Raw genomic sequence first — 20,811 nt, 5'->3', positions numbered from 1 at the left:
ATGTCTAAATATATATTTAGTGATTTAGTTTTTATTAACATATCACAAGTATAAATGTAAAATCATTTCTTCATAGCTTTAGATTGTTTTTAGCTTTATAATGCAATTGAGAGCAGATGATGATCACAGAAATATTGAAAGGAAAATTGTTTCAAATGCTTGTCAGCCATATTAAACCTTATTTTCTTTCAGTTGCATCATATAAATGGGCAAATCACTTAAAGCTAATTGAATTCAAAAGTATTTTCATCACAGTATGTTAGCATTATAAGCATCAAATGAATATTATTAGATAATAAACTGCCATAATTATTTTGGTTAGAAATTTGCCAAAAGTTTTTTTAAATTTACATATCTTATGTAGTGTAAACAGTAAATTTGTTTGTTGTAAGTACAGATTTTTCTCTTACTAAAATTAGTTTTGTGCTCTTTGAAATACAAAGCTGGTAACCACTAAGCATTTCCCCAAGATGTTATTAAGATGTTTTATAATCAATTTTTGCTTTATTATTTATTTTAAAAGAAATTCTTTTTGACTTTTCAGAATTTCATTCAGACACATGCTAGCATTCAGTTACAAGAAAATTAGAAGTTAATGTGAATGATAACTTCTAATTTGAAATAATAGCTTTAGCCACAGTTCAACCCAAAGTACCCTGAAAAAGTTACTGGGGTTTATTTTTGTGGAGGGGAGAAGAGAGGACTGATTTTCCAAGCCAGTATTACGAGTAAATTATCCTGAGATCATCTTATCCTACTTAGCCACTGTCAGTCAGAAGACTGCCAGGATTTTAAAGTGTTTGCTGTATTGAAACAACAACAAAAATTTAGACCATATCATGATACAGGTGACACTTCTCATCAGCTTAACACTGTTGGTCAACGTTAACAGATGCATGTTAAGGCATGACCGTGCCACTTTATTGTTTTTGTTAAAAGCTTTCTTATCACTAGTAGGGCAAACTAGATCCTTTCTTATTTCACAATTTATTTAGTTTTCAGTTAATCTGAAAACTTTCTGGAGCATAGGTACCTTTCTACATGTATATTGAACAAATGATATGTATCTTTAGGCTTCAAATCTTTGTACCATTTGGCTTTCAACCTGTAATGTTCTCACAGCATTGAGAATTATACAAGAAAAGCATATAACTTGTGGAATGAAATAGAAGAAAATCAGCCTCATGAGTGGGCTTCTGTAAGGAAAGCTGAAAGGACTTTTAAAAATTAACTATTATATTCTCCTTAAGAGTACCATCTTTTAAAAACTTAGCACTCTTAGGTAGCATTTTGAAACTGATTTGAGGAATTTTTTTTGTATTAAAGGCATTATGTTTGTTTCCTATGGTTTCTTTTATGTTAGAGATCTGTATTGCACTTGTTGCTTGTATGTTTTATAGTTTGGACATATGAAAAATACATTTATGATTGGTCAAGTTTTATTTTTAGTTAGAAAGTTTATTATTGTAGAAATTATATAATTGGTATATTTTGTTTTAAACCTTTTAAGATGCAGCAGTTGAATAACATGGATGAAGTGTGCTATGAAAGTGTTTTGAAGCAAGTAAAGGCTGGGCATCAGGTACGTTTATTTTTTTCCTCTTATAGAGAATGTTTAATGGCTGTTCTTCATGTAGAATTTTTATGACCTCTGACACAATGATTCAGAGGTTTTAATTTCTTAATAATCATTTTGGTCCAGTGAGTAACCATTTGTCATAAAAATACTAATAGATAATAATGGTATCCTACTGGCGATAGGTTGTGCTATTTTGCTAGCTATTTTTATTGAATAGTTAAGGACAGAAAGAATTTCATCCTTAATATTTGTTTGTTTTTAAAGGATACCAACCTTCTTTCACATCTAAAAAGTTTCAGTGCACATTTCTTTACATAATGTAAAAGTTAGTAATGTTATATTATTCATGAAATAACATCAACTGAAGTAAATGGAAAAAGAGTTTTGAATTGTTTTATGATCTTTAGAGATTAAGCAGTTTAGGCTAGGATTGTACTTAGTACTTGCATAGCATGTGCAAGGCCCCAGGTTCAACCCCTACCACAGGGTGAGGTGGGGAGTGGGGTAGAGGGGTTTTGAGATATCGGAGGATGGGGCATGGGGAAGTGAGGCCTGAAAGGAAGCCCTTTTAGTTTTAAATTATCCATTTTCCACACATTTTTTGAAGTTTTAGTTTTATTAGTTCATAGTTGCTACACATTCACCACAGGGAGGTAGTACGTGCGTATAACTTATCTTAATTCATTTTACATCCCCTGCTCCCCCCTCCCGCTTCTAGTCCCTTTCCTTTTTGCAAAAGGTGTATTTCCTGTTTCCTTTTATCTTTGATTGTTCTTTTTTTTATTGTTTTTATATTTGGGGTTTCTCATCTGAGAGAAACCATGAGATATTTTAGTTTATGTGTCTCATATATTTCACTTGGATCCACGCTTAGGCTACTTTCAAGATTTAGCTATCACAAGTTGTACTGTAATAAACATGGGTATCATGTATCACTATAATAGAATGTCATTACCTCTTGCAGAAAGACATCTAAAAGCAGAATAGCTGGGCCAAAGGGAATTTCTAGTTTTAGTTTTCTGAGTAATCTCCATACTAATTTCCATAGTGGTTACACTAGTTTGCATTCCCACCAACAGTGCAGCTTCACCAGCATCTGTTATTACTTGATTTCTTGATGATAGCCATTCTTTTTGGAGTAAGATTGTTTTAATGTGTATTTTTCTCAGTATTGTTTTAATTTGTATTTTTCTGAGTGCCAGAGGTGTTTAACATTCTTTCATATGTTTATTGGCTATTTGTACCTATTCTGAGAAGTGTCTCTTCATTTTAGTTCATTTTTTATTGTGTTTTTTATTTTAGGGGATCTAATTTTTAAGAGTTCTTTATATATTTGAGATATTTGTCATATGTTTGAGGTGTAGCTGGCAAAAGTTTTTCCCCATTCTGTAGGTGTCTCATCACACTATATTTCCTTTGCTGTGCAGAAAATTTCTATTTGAATAATCTCATTTGTTGACTGTTACTATTATTTCTTATGCAATTGAGGTTCTGTTTCAAAAGTCCTTACCTATGCTTAGGTCTTCAAAACTTTTGACTATTTTATTTCCCAGCAGATTGTTTCTATTTAAATATTCAGATCTTTGATGCATTTTAATTTAGAGATATGGGACCTGGTGTATTTCTCCATGTGGATAACCAATTTTCTCAGTATTATTTGTTAAAAAGGCTTTTTTCCTCCAGTCTTTATTTGAGGGGTCTCTATGGAGTATCAGATGGCCGACTGTGCCTGGGATTGTTAATTGTATCCTTTGTTCTGTTCCATTGAACCACATGTCTGTTTTTGTGCCAGTAGCATGCTGTTTTATGACTGTAGCTTTAAAATATAATTTAAAGTCCAGGATTATGATGTCTTGTGCTTTGATCTCGTTTCCCAGAATTGCTTTTGCTTCTTTGGGTCTCCTTGTTCCATACACATTTCAAGATTGTTTTCTCTAGTTCTGTGATGAATGCTGTTGATATTTTGATTGGGATTAGATTAAACCTATATATGTGTTTGGGAAATATGGCCATTTTGACAATATTGCTTCTGCATGTCCAGGAACAGGGAGAGGATGTCTTGCCATTTTCTGATGACCTTGTTAGTTTTCTTTTTCAGAGTACTGTAGTTTTTACTGTAGAGGTTCTTCACTGGTTATATTAATTCTTAAGTATTTAATTTTCATTGATGCTATTGTAACCTAATTTTCCTAATTTCTTTCTCAGTGTGTTCATTACCCGTGTACATAAATGCTGTTTATATTTGTGTGTTGATTTTGTATCCTGCTACATTGCTGGATTTGGTTATTAATTCTAGGAGTTTTTTGATGGATTTTATTGGAGTCTTCTATATAGAGGGTCATGTGTTCTGCAAATAAGAATAATTTGACTTCATCTTTTCTAGCTATTTCTCTTTCTTTCTTTCTTCCTTCCTTTCTTCCTTTTGTTCTTTTCTTTCATTTCTTTCTCTTTCTTCCTTTCTTTCTCACTTGATTGCTCTGGCCAATGTTTCAGGTACATACTATCATAAAAAAGAGTGGTGACAGTGGGCATCTTTGTCCTCCTGATTTTAGGGGGAAAGCTTTTAATTTTTCCTCATTTAATATGACATTAGCGGTAGTTTTATCAAAAATGGCTTTTATCACATTGAGATAAAGTCCTTTTTACCATTTTTTCAGGGTTTTTATCAGGAATAGATGTTGAATTTGTCAAAGGCTTTTTCTGCATATATTGAGATGATCAGGTGATTTTTGTCACTGTTTTGTGGTGTTGTATAGTTACTGATTTTCTTACGTTGTATACATATCTTTTTGTATGAGGCTGTATCCTGCCGTGCCTTTCCTGCTGGACATGTTTGGTCAGTGGTTTCGGCCCTACAGCTCCAACCACTTGGCAGCTCTCATGTTTCATGCCCTTTTTTGCCCCCTCAAGTTAGTTTTCTCTGCCTCGCTTATGCCTTGTGAGTTTGTGAAGTGCCCCCTTGCTGCAGGGGTGCCTGTGTCCTGCACCCCAGGCTATGGCAGCCATCCAAGCCAAGGCATATCCTTGCCCCTGTTCGTTGACAGGGAAAGCAGGCACGTCACTGAGCTCCACGTTGGATGTAAGTAGTGGGGCTTGAGTTCAAGCAGACCAGCGGACTTAATGCCAGCACTTTCTCACGACCCCCTGTGAAAGCCACACACCAGAGCCCGGCTGCTCACCAAGGATCCCTTACCATCCCTGAGCCCTTCGCTGCCTGAGCTTGAACTTCTCAGGAAATCTGTGTCTATCCTGCACCTGTCTCTTGTGGTCATTCCTCACGTAGTAGGTAGGATGATTGCTGCGTTCTTTGCTGTCCCTTGAGCTTATTTTCTCCAGCTTGTCCAGTTTCTGTTTTTCCTCTCAGCCCCTTCCTAATTCCTGGAAATCTATTTCTTTTTCCCTCTTTTCACAGAGCTGTGTTCCAGTTGTCTCCATTCCAGGCCCCAGAGAGGATGTATTTCAGGCCCCAGAGAGGCTGTATTTCGTGCCTGTCTCTACTCCAGCTCTACCCAAACTTCTTTGGTCAAGATTTTTTTTTAAATATGGTGTGATAATAATAGCTTATTTTAAAACTAGTCATTGCCCAGTTCTTATGTTCTTTGAGTATTTTATTACAAGGTACTTATTTATTCATTTTTATACAATATTAGCATTTTATTACATTTGGGTTTAAATCCTCCCCTTTGTGTTTAATACCTTTAAAACAGAAAACAATCCTTTTTTCCTCCAGACCAAATCTTCTTTACATAGAATGAGTTGGACTCCAGAACTCAGAATACTTCCTTGAGACATTTTTTTCTCTTTTTAGGAAGCAGTTTTTAAATCTGTTTTCCATCTAATCTTTGGATGCTTAGTTTCAAGAGTAACACTTTTAAGCAGTCAGTTCAACTTTGTGTCCTCTTTCTCTTATTTATTTTTAACGTTTAAAAACACTTAATGTTCACTTTATTTTAATTTTGTTTTACTTTAATAAAAAATTAAGAAACATTAATTTAATATTAAATTGATTCAAAATTGTTAATAGTTAAAATGGTGCTTGACCTTTCCTCACTATTAATCAGTGCCTCAAGCTGATAAACTTAGCTTCTATTTATTATGTCATTGAATTCTCTGGAGCTTATGAAGCTGGTACTATCTTTTTCACTTGACAAATGAAGAAAATAAGGTTCTGTGCAAGAGAGAGTAACATGTCAGGTCCCTGACTTCATTCTTCTCTTCCAATATTGTGTGGGCGATTTTGGGTGTTCGCTGAATTTTGAATTGTTAGTTAATGACATTTCAAATTTTAATTGTGATGACTTTTCTTCCCTTGTAAGAGAGCGTCAGGCAGTCGATGACAGAGCTCATTATATATGAGTACTTACTGTTAAAGATTTGTTCCTCTTGTGAAATGATAGAAATTGAAATGTAAATACTTTACTTGGAAGATACAATATATTTTTCTTTTGACTCTAGCTGGTAAAATGTCTGCTGTTCCTTAAGTATCTTTTGTAATTGAGCAGCCTCACAAGTATAAGGGAAAAAAATTTAAGTCACTTATAGGAGTATTACTGTGTTGCCTCCAGAATTAAAGAAATTAATGTCATCATTATTTTTCTCTCACAATTAGCACTTAATGAGCTAATAAATAGGCACAGTTGTTCTGTGTTATCCATGGGGGATCAAAATCCACATATGCTAAAATCTCTTCTAGAAAATGGCATAATATTTGTGTAAAACCTATGTAACTCCTTCCAAGTACTTTATATTATCTCTAGATTGGTTATAATACCTAGAACAATGGAAATATTATGTAAGTAGTTGTTATACTGTATTCAGAGCATCATGACCAAACAAGTCTGTATGTGTTCAATACAGATACAATTTTTTTTTTGTTTAATATTTTATTTGGTTGAATACATAATGAAGAACCCGTGGAACCTTTTGCAGTCAGAGGGCTGATTGCACTTGCCTTGTTAACAAGAAATTGTCATTGGAATAAATTACTTTTTTAGGTTAAACAAAGAGCAGTCTTCATGAATCCTTTAGTGAGACAGATAATTGTGTACATCCAGGTATACACATAAATGTGAAATTCACAGAGTTACAACTTTTGAGTAATGTGAGCAAATAGCTTAATAATAGTAAAACTGTTAGTAATAATAATAGTTAATAATAGTATTGTATTAATAATAATAGTTAATAATATCTTTATTATTATTAAGCCAGTACTACAACTATTTGAAGGCCCCTGAAACTTTGGGTCACTCATTTCTTACAGGATTATCACATTTGTCATGCTGTTTAAAATTGTTCTATACATACACTTACTATACTACCCTAGCTTTTAAAATGAGGTCTTATAACTTAAGATAATTCTTTGAAAAATAAAATGTAGCCTTATCCCTGAATGTTGGGGAAAGTAGCAATTATATCTTCCATTGTAGCGTAATTTAAGACATCTTGGGAAAACTGTCTCCTTTTTCAGGTCAGTTCCTTCACTGTCACAGGGCCTGTGTGACCGTATGTATGACACATGCTTGCTAGAGATGAAGAGATGACATCTCATTGCCAAGTTAGTGTAAATCCATTCAATGTATTGCTTTTCAAAATGAAAACTAACTGAGGGCAGGCTCTTAACTATAGTAAATCCAGTTTACTGTAATGAACCTGATGGCTGGTTAGAAATTACAGACTTGGATGAGATAAACCAGGAGAGACGTCAGGTTCCCAGAGGCTGGTGTTTCTAGGGCATGAAGGGCCTAGCAGTTGAAAATGCTCACAGCTGAAGCAGTAGTTGGAGACAAGGATTATGTCTTTGCCTTTTGTGTGCACATTTTGACGTCTGTATGAATCTGTGACCTCTGAGCTATCTCCTTTTCCTGCAGACATGTCTAGCTACAAATACACAGTGGGCAATTGTGTACAGTGTAATTACCATTATAGAAAGTACTGACAAACTCTACTGTCTGAGATTGTGTCCACCTCTGCACTGCTCAACAAAGGAATTACAGCAGGATAATACTGACCTTCCTTTAGGCTGTATTTTCTAAGAACTGAGAGTTAGGATGCAAGTCTCACATTTCTGTTTTTGAATACTCAGTGTCATGTTTATTTTCCAGAGTGGTAGGACTTTGTAGAAATAACTACTTTTAAATTATAAAGATAAAATAACAGCATTAAAGATCTTTATATGGTTCCCCATTATTTTATCATTTCAAGTTTATTATTGTAACTTTTGTACACGTCCAGTCAGCCTTTTATTCACACATGTAGCTTATAATTTTGTTCATTCAATTTTAATTGTTAGTTATAATTCTAATTATTCTGTATAAATGGTTTTCTATTCACTCTTTTTCTTAATGAATAATAAACTTTTTGGGGACTGGGGATTTAGCTCAGCGGCACAGCACCTGCCTGGCAAGCGCAAGGTCGTGAGTTCGATTTCCGATACTGGGAAAACAAACAAACAAACAAAAATAAATAAACTTTTTAATGTCTTTCCATAGTCTTCACAATTTTATTGTCTTCAAGAGAGAAAAAGGAGTCTTTATTCAGGTTCTAATTTTCAGATACCATTTAAGTCTGTTTGACTTTTAATCTTTCTAACCCTTTCACATACTTTGTTACAAGGAGAAATGAGACTAAGACACATTACGCATCTTCCCAAGGTCATATAGCTAGTAAAGGATGGAAGCAATGTTGTAAATTGTGAGGTTGTGACCAAGTGTGTGTTTACCTGAAGTTTTGTTCTTTATCTTAAGGCATGTAAGACAGGAGAGTGACATGATAGTGATCGTTTTTCAGTTGGCAACTGTCTCCTCATAAGATTACAGTGGCTCTCAAGTTGCATGTCATGTTTTCGTGGCTTGAGTATGTACTTGTTTTCAATTTGAAAGACCATCTCTTCTCCCCTGAGTTTATGTTTCAAACTGAGGTGTGGTAGTCTTTTGACTTCTATACTTGTATTTTTTTAAATGTGATTTAATGATGATTAGTATAAAGAAGACCAAATAAAAAAAGAGCCTAACAAATTTTACCCCTAGGCACCACAGAAAGCAAACATGGTGTGGGGTGAAAAATAATCACTGCCAGTTGTACTTCCCAGAGGTAGCTTCTGTAGGCACATGCTGTAACCCTTCATACCTTTAATTTCCTATCCTTTTTCTTGTTTCTGTAGTTTTTCTCATGCACTGTATTTTTCTAGTTAAAAAATACAACAGATAAAAAGAATTGAAAGCATTAAAATGTAAATATATGTCTTGCCTTAAGATGTTATATTTAAAAATTGTAATCACTGTGTTCAAGGCAATGGTACCTTTTTAGATTTTGTATTCTAGTTGGGCAGGTCCTCCCAAGAAATATTTGTTATGAGGGAACACTTTGGTTTAGCTTCGGGTACAGCGTCATGGACATGAACTCTGGCAAATACGATTTGACTGTGATGAATCGTTTTGTCTCCAGAGACGTAAGGTAGTGAGATAAGGATAATGAGCAACAGAAATGCACTTGACTGTGTTGTACCAGTTGAAATTTAGCATTAGAAATATTGCAAAGCCCAGTCCAGTTCCTTCAGATTATAAATATTGATATTTTAAGACAAGGGATTTTTCTACATTAATTTTTCTACATTTTTACATTAAATATTGTTATGAGTACCCATACAATATAACTCACGTACAAAGTTTGCACATTGTCATTATCTAAATTCTCTATATTGTAAATGCCATTGTAAAAGTTGACTAAAATTTAAATCTCTCACTGTATCAGTCTTTTCAACATTATTGTTCTGTCTAAAATCCTTTATTCCCAGGCAGGCTGGTGGGTGCCTGTAATTCCAGCACTCAGGAAGCAGAGGCAGGAGGATCATCTTGAGTTCAAGGCCAGGCTGAACTACGTAGTGCAACCCTTTCTCAAAAAAGAAAAAAAAAATGCATAGATGACAGATGGAAGGATAGATAGGTAGACAGAAAGATAGTTTCATTCATTCTTTTATTTGCAAATTAATTGTCAGATACTTTTTGGCTTGCACAGTTATTTAGCCCAATAAGTTATAGATTGTGCTTAATGCCTTTCTAACATGCCCAGCACTTAGATGCCTCCTTTCGCAAAATAGGCAATCCTTGATTGATTCCAGTATGCAAGAGTTGGTACTCCAAAGTAGTTACTGGTGCTGAGACTCATGTAGGGCTTTGTTTCCAGAGACAGAGAATCCCTCATACAATTGTTTTTCCTTGTCTTAAATCGTCGTGAAGAGATACTATAACAAAGCTGTAGTAAAATGCTCTACAATTTTAAGAGAAGGTCACAAAGTATTTCCTAGTTCAGCTAAGTTTCTCAGTTGTGTTCTTTTTTCAGTCATAATTGCAGTTGATCCCAGTCACTCACTGTCTTTGTATAAGGTTACAAAAGATAATTTCAAACAAATGAATTTATATGCATACATCTGTCAAAAATTGAAAAATACATAGTTCAACAAGCTTTTTACCTTATATAAAAAGCTGACAGCCAAATTAACTCCTCAAATATATTCTACCCAGTTCTCATGACTGAAAAGTCTAACTATGTTTGTTTCATTTTAAGAAGCTTTCTTTTTAAGTATTTTATTGTGCCATATATGTAATAGTAAATTATGTGGGTGGGGGGAAAGACAGACAAACACGGAGACAGAGAGGGAGAAATACTTCAGTAATTCAGTTATGGTTATAGCTATGTATCTGCATAGCAGTGCATTATTATTGAGTAGCCAACTACATATTAGATAAATGTGCTTTTCTTTGTTATTAAGGAAACATAGAGTTACTTATTACTGAGTTGTGTGCTGAAACTTTATTTTGTTGCTTTAAAATATCTTAGTGGATATATATACTAGTAAAACAACATGACTCAGTCTATTCTAGTCCAAGAAACTAATTGAATTTTCCCTAGTTCCATCTCACACACCTTTACTCCTCACTTAAAAAAAAAAAAAAAAAAAGAGAAAACCAAAAACCTTTTCAGTGAATGATAAGGGCTTTGTTTTCTTGCCTTGAGGTTGTTTAGTGTCTTGGATTTCTCCCTGGTTTGTTTTCCCTAAGTTCTTTGATTTTATCAGTACTGATCAGTATTAAGATTGAAGTATATATCCAAAGGTGGGGGGACTATAACTCAGATACTAAATAATTTTGTGCTAAAAATTAATTTCTTCTTAAATATATAAATGAATTCATTTTGTTCCTCTTCATTTGGGTTAAATAAAAACAAAATTTCATTTTAGAAATCCATGCTGATATTCTGTGATCATAGTTTGCATGAGCTTCAGTATACCAAATATCTTAAACTTGTATGCTTATGTACTTAATAGATTTTATGTGCAGCTTTGCCTTAAAAGTATTAAAAACAGTAGGAGGCAGTTGGGTTTCACCGAGGCATGTGCGATGACAGATGGAGAAAATCTTTTCATGTTGATTTTTCAACAGTCCTACTCTGCAAGACTTCAAGCTCTTCTTAGCTACTGGGAAATTAAAAGTTGGCGATTCAGCTTTTAATTTTGATCCATCTGCTCAAACTAATGAGACGTCTCATTTGTAAGCTTCTCTTTGTGTTATCAAATGCAAGTACAGCTTTATCATTCCTGTTAATAATTCCCCTCCTCCTGTGTAACTTGTAGAATGGGAAAATAATTGATGCTTTAACTCTATTGAGAGATAATCTATTGAGATTTTTCTTATTACACAAACTTTGTTACATTGAAAGGAAAAGAAATTAGGAACTTTCTTGGATTATAACACATATTTAGCAAATTAACTTGTTCTTTTTGTTTCACATTGTCTAAAAAGTTAAGAGCCTTATAGTCTAGCTTTGCACTCAAAATCTGCCTCTAATTCAAAGCAATAAAAGGCTTTTTACTATTAAAGAGATTAAGGTCTTCAATTCTAGCTTAATGCTACACATCAGCCTTTACTTAATGTGTGTTCTATTTTTTCTGTGTTCTTTATAAGTTCCTACTAGATGTTTCATTTCTAGTAAGAAACCATCTTTAAAAATGAAATAATAATTACAAATTATTTCTGTGTGAAGGAAATTATTTTTGTTTCTTAACATTGGTTCTGAGATTATGTGAAAGTAATAATTTATATACAATCAAAACAAATGCTACCAAGTTTACCTTAATAATAGAAATTTCCTTTAGCTCTTTTGCCTAGGCAGGTTTTTATCCTCCAGAAACAAGCATATCTTATTCTTGGTGCTGTTGTTCCCGTCATATCCAGTTTGCCTAGCACGGTTTATCTGTGAATGATTCAAATGCTGCTTTCTTTGTCCCACAATCTGATTGGGCAAAGTCTCAAAGGAATACAAAAGCAGGCATCTTATGGACACAGTCTAAGTATGAGCAGAAGAAGTAAAGGTATCTATCCTTTATCTTCACCACAAAAAGGTTGTGCTACTAAAGAACTATTTGTTTTTTTGTTGTTTTGTTTTTTGTTTACTACAGGAAAATTTGAAGGAAATATTCCTTAAATATCTGCTTTGGCAAAAGCTCTCTCACCTTTCCAAGAAAAGACTATTGAGTTTTATATCAAGTTGAAATTTACTTGTCTTTCATATTTCATGGGTAAAAGTAGTTTTTGATCCTGTTATTTTTAAATTAATATTATAAGTCTTTGCTTAGAATTCTTGATCTCTAATGTAAGAATTCCTCAAGTATATCTGTAGAACTAGTATATAAAAAAGTTGATACCTTCTCATATGTACTTTCAACTCATTAACAGTGCTCTTTTTTGAGGGTGAGGAGGCCAAGGCATTGAGGCTATTCATGCATTCACTTTTTCACTCCCTTGTTAACATGACATCGTTACAGACATTCTCCAGCTGAGTTGCATGAAATAAAGAGCTGAAAGCGCATTTCCTTTCCATGGGGGTCAGGTGCCAGGTGGTTGATGGTTCATACAAACATTTGGTTACAGAGAAGGCCAAGAGAGTACTCCTATTATGGAAGGAATTTCTGGTACAATAAAATGAAAATTTATCAATGACAATTTAATTATACCTTTGTATTTAGTAGCTATTTTTAGTTGGACATTATGCTTCGAGAGCAATAGTGTATTCACACTATCAGCCTCTAGATTGATTCTGTTGCTATATGATATGTATTTGTGATACTAATAAATGTGCATTTTCAGCTGAGATGAATAAAAGAGCAAGACCTATTTTAGTAATTGTCTTCATATAGAGTACTGTATTGTCACTGATCATTAAGGTTTTCTTTCTCCCTAGTAATAAATTGTACAGGTAGATATTTGTGTCTCTGACTAGATGATTTAGTCTTTGGTACATGATTTTATCACACTGGTGAACCCACTAATTGAATATTCGTGCTCTTGTTTTTTGGTGGTAGTGGTGATGTTAGAGATTGAACCGAGTTTCTTCACTGAGTGGTTATAGTGCCAGCCCATTATTTATGAGACAGAATCTCAGTTAATCAGTTGCCAAGTTGAGCTGAGGATCCTCCTGCCCCAGTCTCCCACAGCGCTAAGATTATAGGCATGCATTACCACACCGAGCTTCCTGTTTGCAGTGTTGGAAGGAGTGACTTTCTGAGTATTCTCCGAAAGACACTGAAAATGAAAAAACTCTCTTATACTTTTTTATTTGTAATATTCATCATTTACTTTTTGTTCTACAAAATTATTTTAAAAATAAGTTGCTTATAAACTTTTAATGCAGCAAAAGCATTGGAGAATGGATTTAATTTTTGAAGTGACAAAAGCATATATATTAATTAGAAAACTCTAGGTGACGTGCCTTGTTTATATTACTTATACCACTAGACTGATCAGAAAGCATGATAACAAATGTTATCACATGATCATTGGTCTTGCCTAATTCAGGAACATGAAAATTCGTGTTGACAGGTACCATCTGCTCCTCAGCCTTTCAACCACTAAAAGGCCAAAGGCATTTAGCATATTTTAACTACCAATCCCACATCCTTAATAAAAGAATATTTTTAAAAACTGGCGAAATTCTCTGTTGAACGCAGCTCAGAGTTGAGAACAAAATACAGGTACTCCTCGTTTAAGGACCAAGTTCCCTCCTCCTGGTTAGATTGTAAATTGAGTTGGTCGGTAAATGAGGAATTGTATATAGTATGGACATTACAGTATTCAAAGAAATGGTCAAAGGAAAATCCCACTTCATGACTGTGGTTTTATTTGCATAACTTTTATATGCAGTACTATAATGTATAACAGAACATAAAACTGCAGTATTGTACTGTACTGTATAGTACAATCAGCAAAAATGACAGTACTGTATAAACAAGGTGTACTGTACCATAAAAAACATTGAAGCTGTATAAAAGGAAAGTACAGAACTGTATCACCCACAAAAAAGGCAGGTCTTAAATTCAAGCAGCAGGTTATTGCCTGAATAGCTGTTAAACAGTTAAGTCCTTAAAAGAGGAATGTCTATAATTAAGAGATTACCTAGAGGTTGTAAGAATGAAAACATGCATAAAGTGCTGACAGCACTTTTGGGGAGTAGGATGGGAGGGGCGCTTGTTATGCTGCCCAGGGTGGTCTCTAACTCCAGCGCTCAAGTGTCCCTTTTGCCTTAGCCTCGGAAGTAGCTGGGACTCCAGGCGGGTACTCCTGAACCCCTTTGATTTGATTTTTTTTAATCTTTGTTTTATGTTTCTTGTGATGTAAAACTCTTGTTGTTTTCCTCTGTTCTCCAGTCACTTTAGCCTTTCGGTTTCTTTTTTGGAGTCTTTTTCTTCTCTGCCTGGCGTGGTTCTAGACCTTTTTCAATTTAACCCTCTTTTCTTGTGGTTTCGTCATATCTCCTTTGTAGAAATAACTTAAATATCTATATTCCCAGCCCAGGTCTCTTTTCTGAGATCCTGGATGAATATGATCCATGTGGCCTTTCCTCTTGTGTATGGCAAATGCATATCTGAATCAACTTCATGATCATCTCCCAAACCAGTATTCCTTGATTTAGTGAACGGCATGGGACTATAGGTTTATTTCCTTAAGCCAGAAACCTGAAAGTCATCTTTTGTCAATCCTCCCTCAGTCTCATTTGTGATCTTTCACCAGTGCTTGTCCATTTACCTCCTTAGTATCTGTGAGATACGCCCATTTCTCTCTGCATCCTCTTTCTCCTGTACCATTACCGCCATCACCTAATCTGGGCAGTCATCGGCTCTTCCGGGGGGCTTTGCTAGCCTCTTCTCCGCTGCGTCACCTGCACGCATTTTACCCCTCTTCTACTGTGTGTATGTACCCCTCTTCTACCTCTGTATGCTGCAGGTACTAGAGTGATTTGTTCGAAACACAGCTCTAGTATGACATTAGAATGCTTAAAGATCTTTGAAAGGCTCCAGGGTTTCCATATTGTTTAGCTATTACCATTTTGCACTTCATCACTTACCTCCCTCCGCACCACTTCTGTGCCTGCCTCCAAGCTCTCCACCTCTCATCATAGTAATCTCTTTTACTTCCTGTTGGGCTTTTGTACAGCGTCTCCTCTGCCTCACGCGTCTTTATTCTCCCTGCTTACTTATCCTGTAGTAAATCTTTCAGATTTTATCTTTCTTCAGGAATCCTTTAACTTTCCTGATTCTGTACCCTATTATGAAGAATATATATATCAGAAAAATACATATATAACAGTATATATCATAATAAATATATATTATGATGCTATATGTATCTTTTCATATTGTGAGCTGTAACTTTACAGTTCTGGCTGTTTTTGATGAATGTCATCCCTTGTTGTAGGATCATAAGTCCCATTAAGAAAGACGCTGTCCCCCAAGAGAGGGCCTATGGGTTTTATTTGTTTATTTGTGTTAAAGGTGCTATCCCTGGGTTTTGCTCACCAGTGTGTTCTTATGGCTTCACCAGTACTTGGCACAAGGACAGTGTCAGGTAGTAATGATGACTGAGGAAATGGTAGATGATGTAGTCTTGTTAAGTCTGAGCTTATTAAAGAATTATAGTGCAAAAGAACTTCACGGAAAATCAAGAAAGTAATCTTTAGTCCCAGGATAAGCTGAATATTGAGTTAAAACACCCTGAACATGTGGAAGAACGGGAGAGGTGGCTTTCATTACTTTTTTAAGGCCTATAACCCCCTCCCAGGCTATAAGGAACAGTAAGAAAATGTCAGTATTCTCCCAAAGCATTTTTTATGTAAATTTACACATTATTTCATCTTCTTAAAATACTTTCTGTTATTAGAAACTTTAAATATGATATTTCTCCAAATTTGAGATCTCCATCTGACTTAGCTGTTTTTCATGATGCAGACCTGTCATTTGTACCGCAAGTTATTTTAATATCGTACTTCTTCCTACTCATTAAGTCATTGAGGAGTAACATTTGAACCCTTTTAAAATCTGTAGTTTTATGAGAGCAGAGACAAATTCCATTTTTTAAAAATGCAGCTTATCATAAGAGTATACTCAATTATCATCTTGAATTTTTCCAAACAACAGGTCCTGTATTAATCCCGTATTTTTGTCATCCTCGTTTTCAAAAGGAAAACTCTTAATTGGGAATATTAGTATTACATATTCCTTCATTGCTGCTAACATTACTTTTCTCTAAGACTTAGAGAATTTCCAGTTTACTGAACTAATACATTCTTGCAACAAGTAGATCAATCTAAAGATTTTTTTTTTTTAAAAAAAAGGCTAATAAGTTAGTTACCTTTCCCCATCACCTTAACTCCAGTGCTCCTATCCCATTCGGTTCTCTTCTGACCCCTATAGGCATATTCAAGTTATACGTATATTTAGGCAGTTGAGCTTCTTCAGTGGCTTTTAAACCATTTATCAGTGATTTCTCAAATTACAGTACAAATGGGCAGAATACTGTAGAACCCTTTGTCTCAAAATGATACTCAAGAATTTTGAGGATATAAACTCAGTTTAGATCTATCCTTATTCACTACACAGATCTATTATCGGTGGTGTTGTTGATAGTAGTCTGTGATTAGGGAGGTTTTTGTAAATCTCTTTAATGGCAGATAGTTGTACATTTTCCTGGAAACATTCTTTGTGTTAGCATCCTTTCTGCCGATGGCAAATAATAATTCTTTTTGCCCTTTGGGCTCCTCAATTCTAATTGTCACATGGATGGGAATTGCACATCCTAGGTATATAAATATGCCCTAGCAGTTCTTTGCTGCTTATTTTCCCATTTTAAATTTAAGCTAAAAGATCAAAAGAAAAACTAAATACATATTGTTAGGAAAAATTGGAATTAAAGCGGATAGTTTTATTTTTGTGAAGTTGTTTTCTTTGTATAGTTTGTTCATCACCAAGGAGCTTGTACAAAACTGAATTTCAGCATGTACAGCAAAGGTTATGTTCCACCTGCTTCAAGCTTTTGCTTCTATTGCATAGTTCAACATTGTCTTTTTTATGTATCTCATGAGTATAGGTTCTCTTATAGAAAATCAACTTTTCCATCTATTTTCTAATCCTCTTTTTTTTCAGTTTCCCTCTTTCAGAATACATTTTTATATTATAAGTAATAAAATGTGAAAATAATATAAATTGGTTTATCTTCTTACGAGGTGCTATTTTTAAAATAATATCATTGCATGATTGTCCTTAGTTGTTTTTCACATGTCCAAAATCCCTTGCATTGTATTATTACTATTGAACTTCGCATGTTTTACGTGCATCCAGCCAATGGTGAATGCATGTTTTCTGACTTAATACATAAAAGTAAAGTATGTTTTCAATTTGAATGAATATGTAATTCATTGACTTGAATATATAGTTATATTCGTTATTTTATGTAGTTATTTAATAATGTATATAATTATACAGTGAATATATAATTATAAATTAATGATACTAAAAGCTCTGAGCCTCTTTAATTCATTGCTGTCACATAGTATTTTCATATATTTGGTCCGAATGAAACCTATCTGAATACATGTTTATTTTGTACTATTTTTTTGTACTATTTATATGAATTACTTATATTGTTGAAGATAGCCTTAGCACTAAAATAGTGTTTGACGATTTTTATCATTTTTCTAACTTACAGAGTCATGAAAATTATCTAGACTGCTATTTAAATTATTTTGCATTGTATATTAAAATTTAATTTCATACCTATACATTTCATTTTAGAAAAGATATATCAAATCTGTTTATTAACTGATTTCTAGTTGATATTTGCATTTAAAACAGTTGGTAGATGTCGTAATCAGCTTAGTTACCACTACTTTGTTGTCTACATTGTTATAGAAATCTTTAGTAAAATTTTATTTTCAGTATTTTTTATTAAAGCTTAGTATAAAATTTTGTGTCACAATAAAATCTGATATAGTTATTTACATATTTTCTCAAAGAGTAAAAAGGGAGCTAAATGTTTACTTCTTTTTAAAATTTTTTTATTTTAAAGAGAGTATGAGAAACAAACAAAGATATGGAACAGTAGCCGCATACCAGTATCACAAACATAAACAAATCAAAGCAAGAACTTTCAAAGTGATGCAGAGTCTCAAGACAAAATAATATGAATTAGCAGTGGTTGTTACATTACATGTTGCTATCGTCAACTACATTGCTCACATTACCATATATAAGAATGAAAGATTGCTCAAACCATTATAGGGAATAAGAAAATAATTCTTCAATAAAACAGTAGAGATAATACAGAGTTTCACTAGACAAGATGATGAGTTCACCATTGTAATTCCATTGCATATTGTTACCTTCAAATCAGTTGCTCAGACCACCAGACACAAGCATGCACAATCAATCAGAGCATAAAGAATTGTAATCATTAACTGTTCATTTCAGTACACCATCAGACATCAACAATACAGTTATCACAGCTATTCATATATATATTTATATTTTGCGTTCCTTCTTTCTTTTTTTCCTCTTTCCCTCATCCCAGTCATTCCTTCCTTTGAGGAATTGCTTTCCCTTTCCTGTCATCTATTGTGTTTTGAATTTTTAAATGAAATTAAGTATTGCAGATTTGTACTCCTTTTACATGTAGCTGGAGTATTTAGCAAATTTTCTTTCTTTTCATAGCACATTTAAGTGAGAGTGGGAAATTATACTTAATATTGTAACTAGCTTTTTTTAAGGAATAACAATAGTCTTAGGTCCATTTTTTTCCTTGATTTTAGACATAATTGGATGGGTAGTACAACCATAACTATAGCATAGCAAATAAAATAGGTATTTCCAAATTGCACACAGTCATCAAGTTTTTTTGTTGTTTTTTGTTTGTTTGTGTGTTTGTTTTGAAGACAGGCTCTCACCATGTAGCTCAAGCTGGCCTCCAACTCACAGCCATCCTCTTGCCCCAGCCTCCCAAGTGCTAGTCATCAAGGTTTTGAAAACTCCAGAAACCTGATGGAAGAACTGTTAGTGTGAAACTATGAAGGGACACGATACTGCCTTACCTGCATGCTAAAAGTTAGCTTAACTTCTTAGGCCAACCTAATCTACATTTTACACAAGTGCACACAAATGTGACATGCCAGGATTAGGGGACAGAATTTGTATCGCTTTATAGAGGATCTTGTGTTGCTCACACCACCACCACCACCACCACCCTCCCACAACTAGGACATCATAGTAAGAGTGAGCTAAGCAGATGTGCCTGGGTCATGCCAAGGGTATAAATTTATGAAACTGAGCTTCTGTAGAAGCTATAGGTACATCTGCCATCCTCCCCTCTGGAGAGAGCAAGAAAGGAGCGAAAAAAACAGACCCACTGAGTGAAGCACCCAAGTACTCGCTGTTGTACTCTGCACATTTCAAACAGACCCCACTTGAAGAAGCAGAGAAGCTCTGTAGCCTGGAATGTGACCATTCAGTTCTTTGTGAGATAAGAAAAGAGGGTTCCAGGGATTCATCACTCTTGGAGCAAATGGCCCTAGGGGAGTAGAAACATTCTCCATTTTTATGGAACTGTGCTTCCACTACTCAGAAGGCTCTGACCATATAGAAGCACTAAGAATGTCAGGAAGGATTATCTTCAAACAAGCCCATTGAAATATCTGGAAAGAACATGTGCTGGCTAAATTTTAGGACGATAGAGGGTTCTTTTTGTTTTGTTTTATTCTGTTTTGTTTTGTTTTGTTTTGTTTTGTTTTGTTTGAAACAAGGTCTCACTGTGTAGCCCAGGCTGGCCTTGAGATTGCAGCAGTCCTCCTTCCTCAGCCTCCCGAGTGAATGCTGGGATGACAAGTATGTGCTGCCACCTCACCCAGCCTTTAGACTATCTTTTATGAATTAAAGAAAAGTTTTCTAGCCATTCTTGCATTTCATATTCTCTTCCTTAATTCTTTTGTCCTATTTTCCATGGACCGGAGCCTGAATTATTGGACTATCATATTTGATGTACCATGTTTGTCAGTTATTTTTTAAAGCATGCAGAGAAAGCTAAATGAAGTTTAAATGACTCAATGGTCAAATAGTAGTGTGCCCTTTTTTGTGTACTGTATGAGGTGTTTTATAATTATCACAACTATGGATTTGCAGATGACTGCTATGTTTCTCTTCTTGTTATCTTTATTTAACAAAGAGGGTCAGCTGATTTACAGATGCAATAATCTGATAATGCAGATCTGTGGAGATTTGAGATATCTTTTCATTTGTGTTTATAAAATGAAACAGAAAACTAAAGGAGACAGTCCAACGACCATATAAGAAGAATTAGAGTTCTGTGATTTTTCCATTTATAGCAGTCTAATTTTAGTGCAGAGAGTAAAGTTGATTTAGAATGTATTATGTTAGTGGCATTTCTTCCACTCAAGTGATTTTTAAACGTGTATTTTTTTCTAAAAAGAATCACTGTAACTGATACCTGTATAGTCCAGTGTTCAAGAATTTCAGTGATTATTATTTAAGAAAAGAAATAAATACTGGCAGAAATCTGAAAATACATTTTATGTTGTTATTTTACTGAAATCAGATACAACACAGAGCATCTTTTAATGTTCAAAAGTAATAGAACTTCAAGTCCAATGACGTCTGTAGAAATGAAATTGTTAGCTCACTAATGAATTTTATTTGCATAGTAATAGAGTAGCTGTTCTTGCTTAATTTAGTCTACGAAATAGATGTTGCTATTTTGGGGTCCTCAATAACAAATGTAAATGAAATATGATCTTGTGGAGGTCAGAACAATATTTTTCTAAGTATAATAAACACTGTAATATATTGAAAAAGGAGTCATTTATCTGCCGTTAGTGGATGACCAGATTTAACAGTGAATTAA

The 20,811-nt window shown here is 34.2% G+C and overlaps 1 protein-coding gene and 1 long non-coding RNA gene across 4 annotated transcripts in view; one reads left to right on the top strand and one right to left on the bottom strand.

Moving 5' to 3' along the window:
* Ascc3 (activating signal cointegrator 1 complex subunit 3) overlaps positions 1 to 20,811 on the top strand; it is a 294,273-nt gene that overhangs the window by 105,644 nt on the left and 167,818 nt on the right. For all 3 annotated transcript variants that reach the window (XM_005377814.2, XM_005377812.2, XM_005377813.2), the window contains one exon: positions 1,511 to 1,582. In XM_005377814.2, coding sequence (XP_005377871.1) covers positions 1,511 to 1,582 — 72 coding nt within the window. The remainder of the gene's footprint in view (positions 1 to 1,510; positions 1,583 to 20,811) is intronic.
* On the bottom strand, positions 12,159 to 19,617 carry LOC102026510. Its single transcript, XR_259943.2, has 4 exons — positions 19,300 to 19,617; positions 18,845 to 18,935; positions 14,975 to 15,172; positions 12,159 to 12,542 (listed from the first exon to the last, which is right to left on the bottom strand). It is a non-coding gene; the product is annotated as an uncharacterized LOC102026510 (long non-coding RNA).

This window comes from Chinchilla lanigera, unplaced genomic scaffold (assembly GCF_000276665.1).
Source record: "Chinchilla lanigera isolate Chin_1 unplaced genomic scaffold, ChiLan1.0 scaffold00010, whole genome shotgun sequence".
In the NCBI taxonomy this organism is placed as follows: domain Eukaryota; kingdom Metazoa; phylum Chordata; class Mammalia; order Rodentia; family Chinchillidae; genus Chinchilla; species Chinchilla lanigera.
The sequence above is the reverse complement of the archived record's forward strand: the minus strand, read 5'-3'. Positions and strand labels throughout refer to the sequence as shown.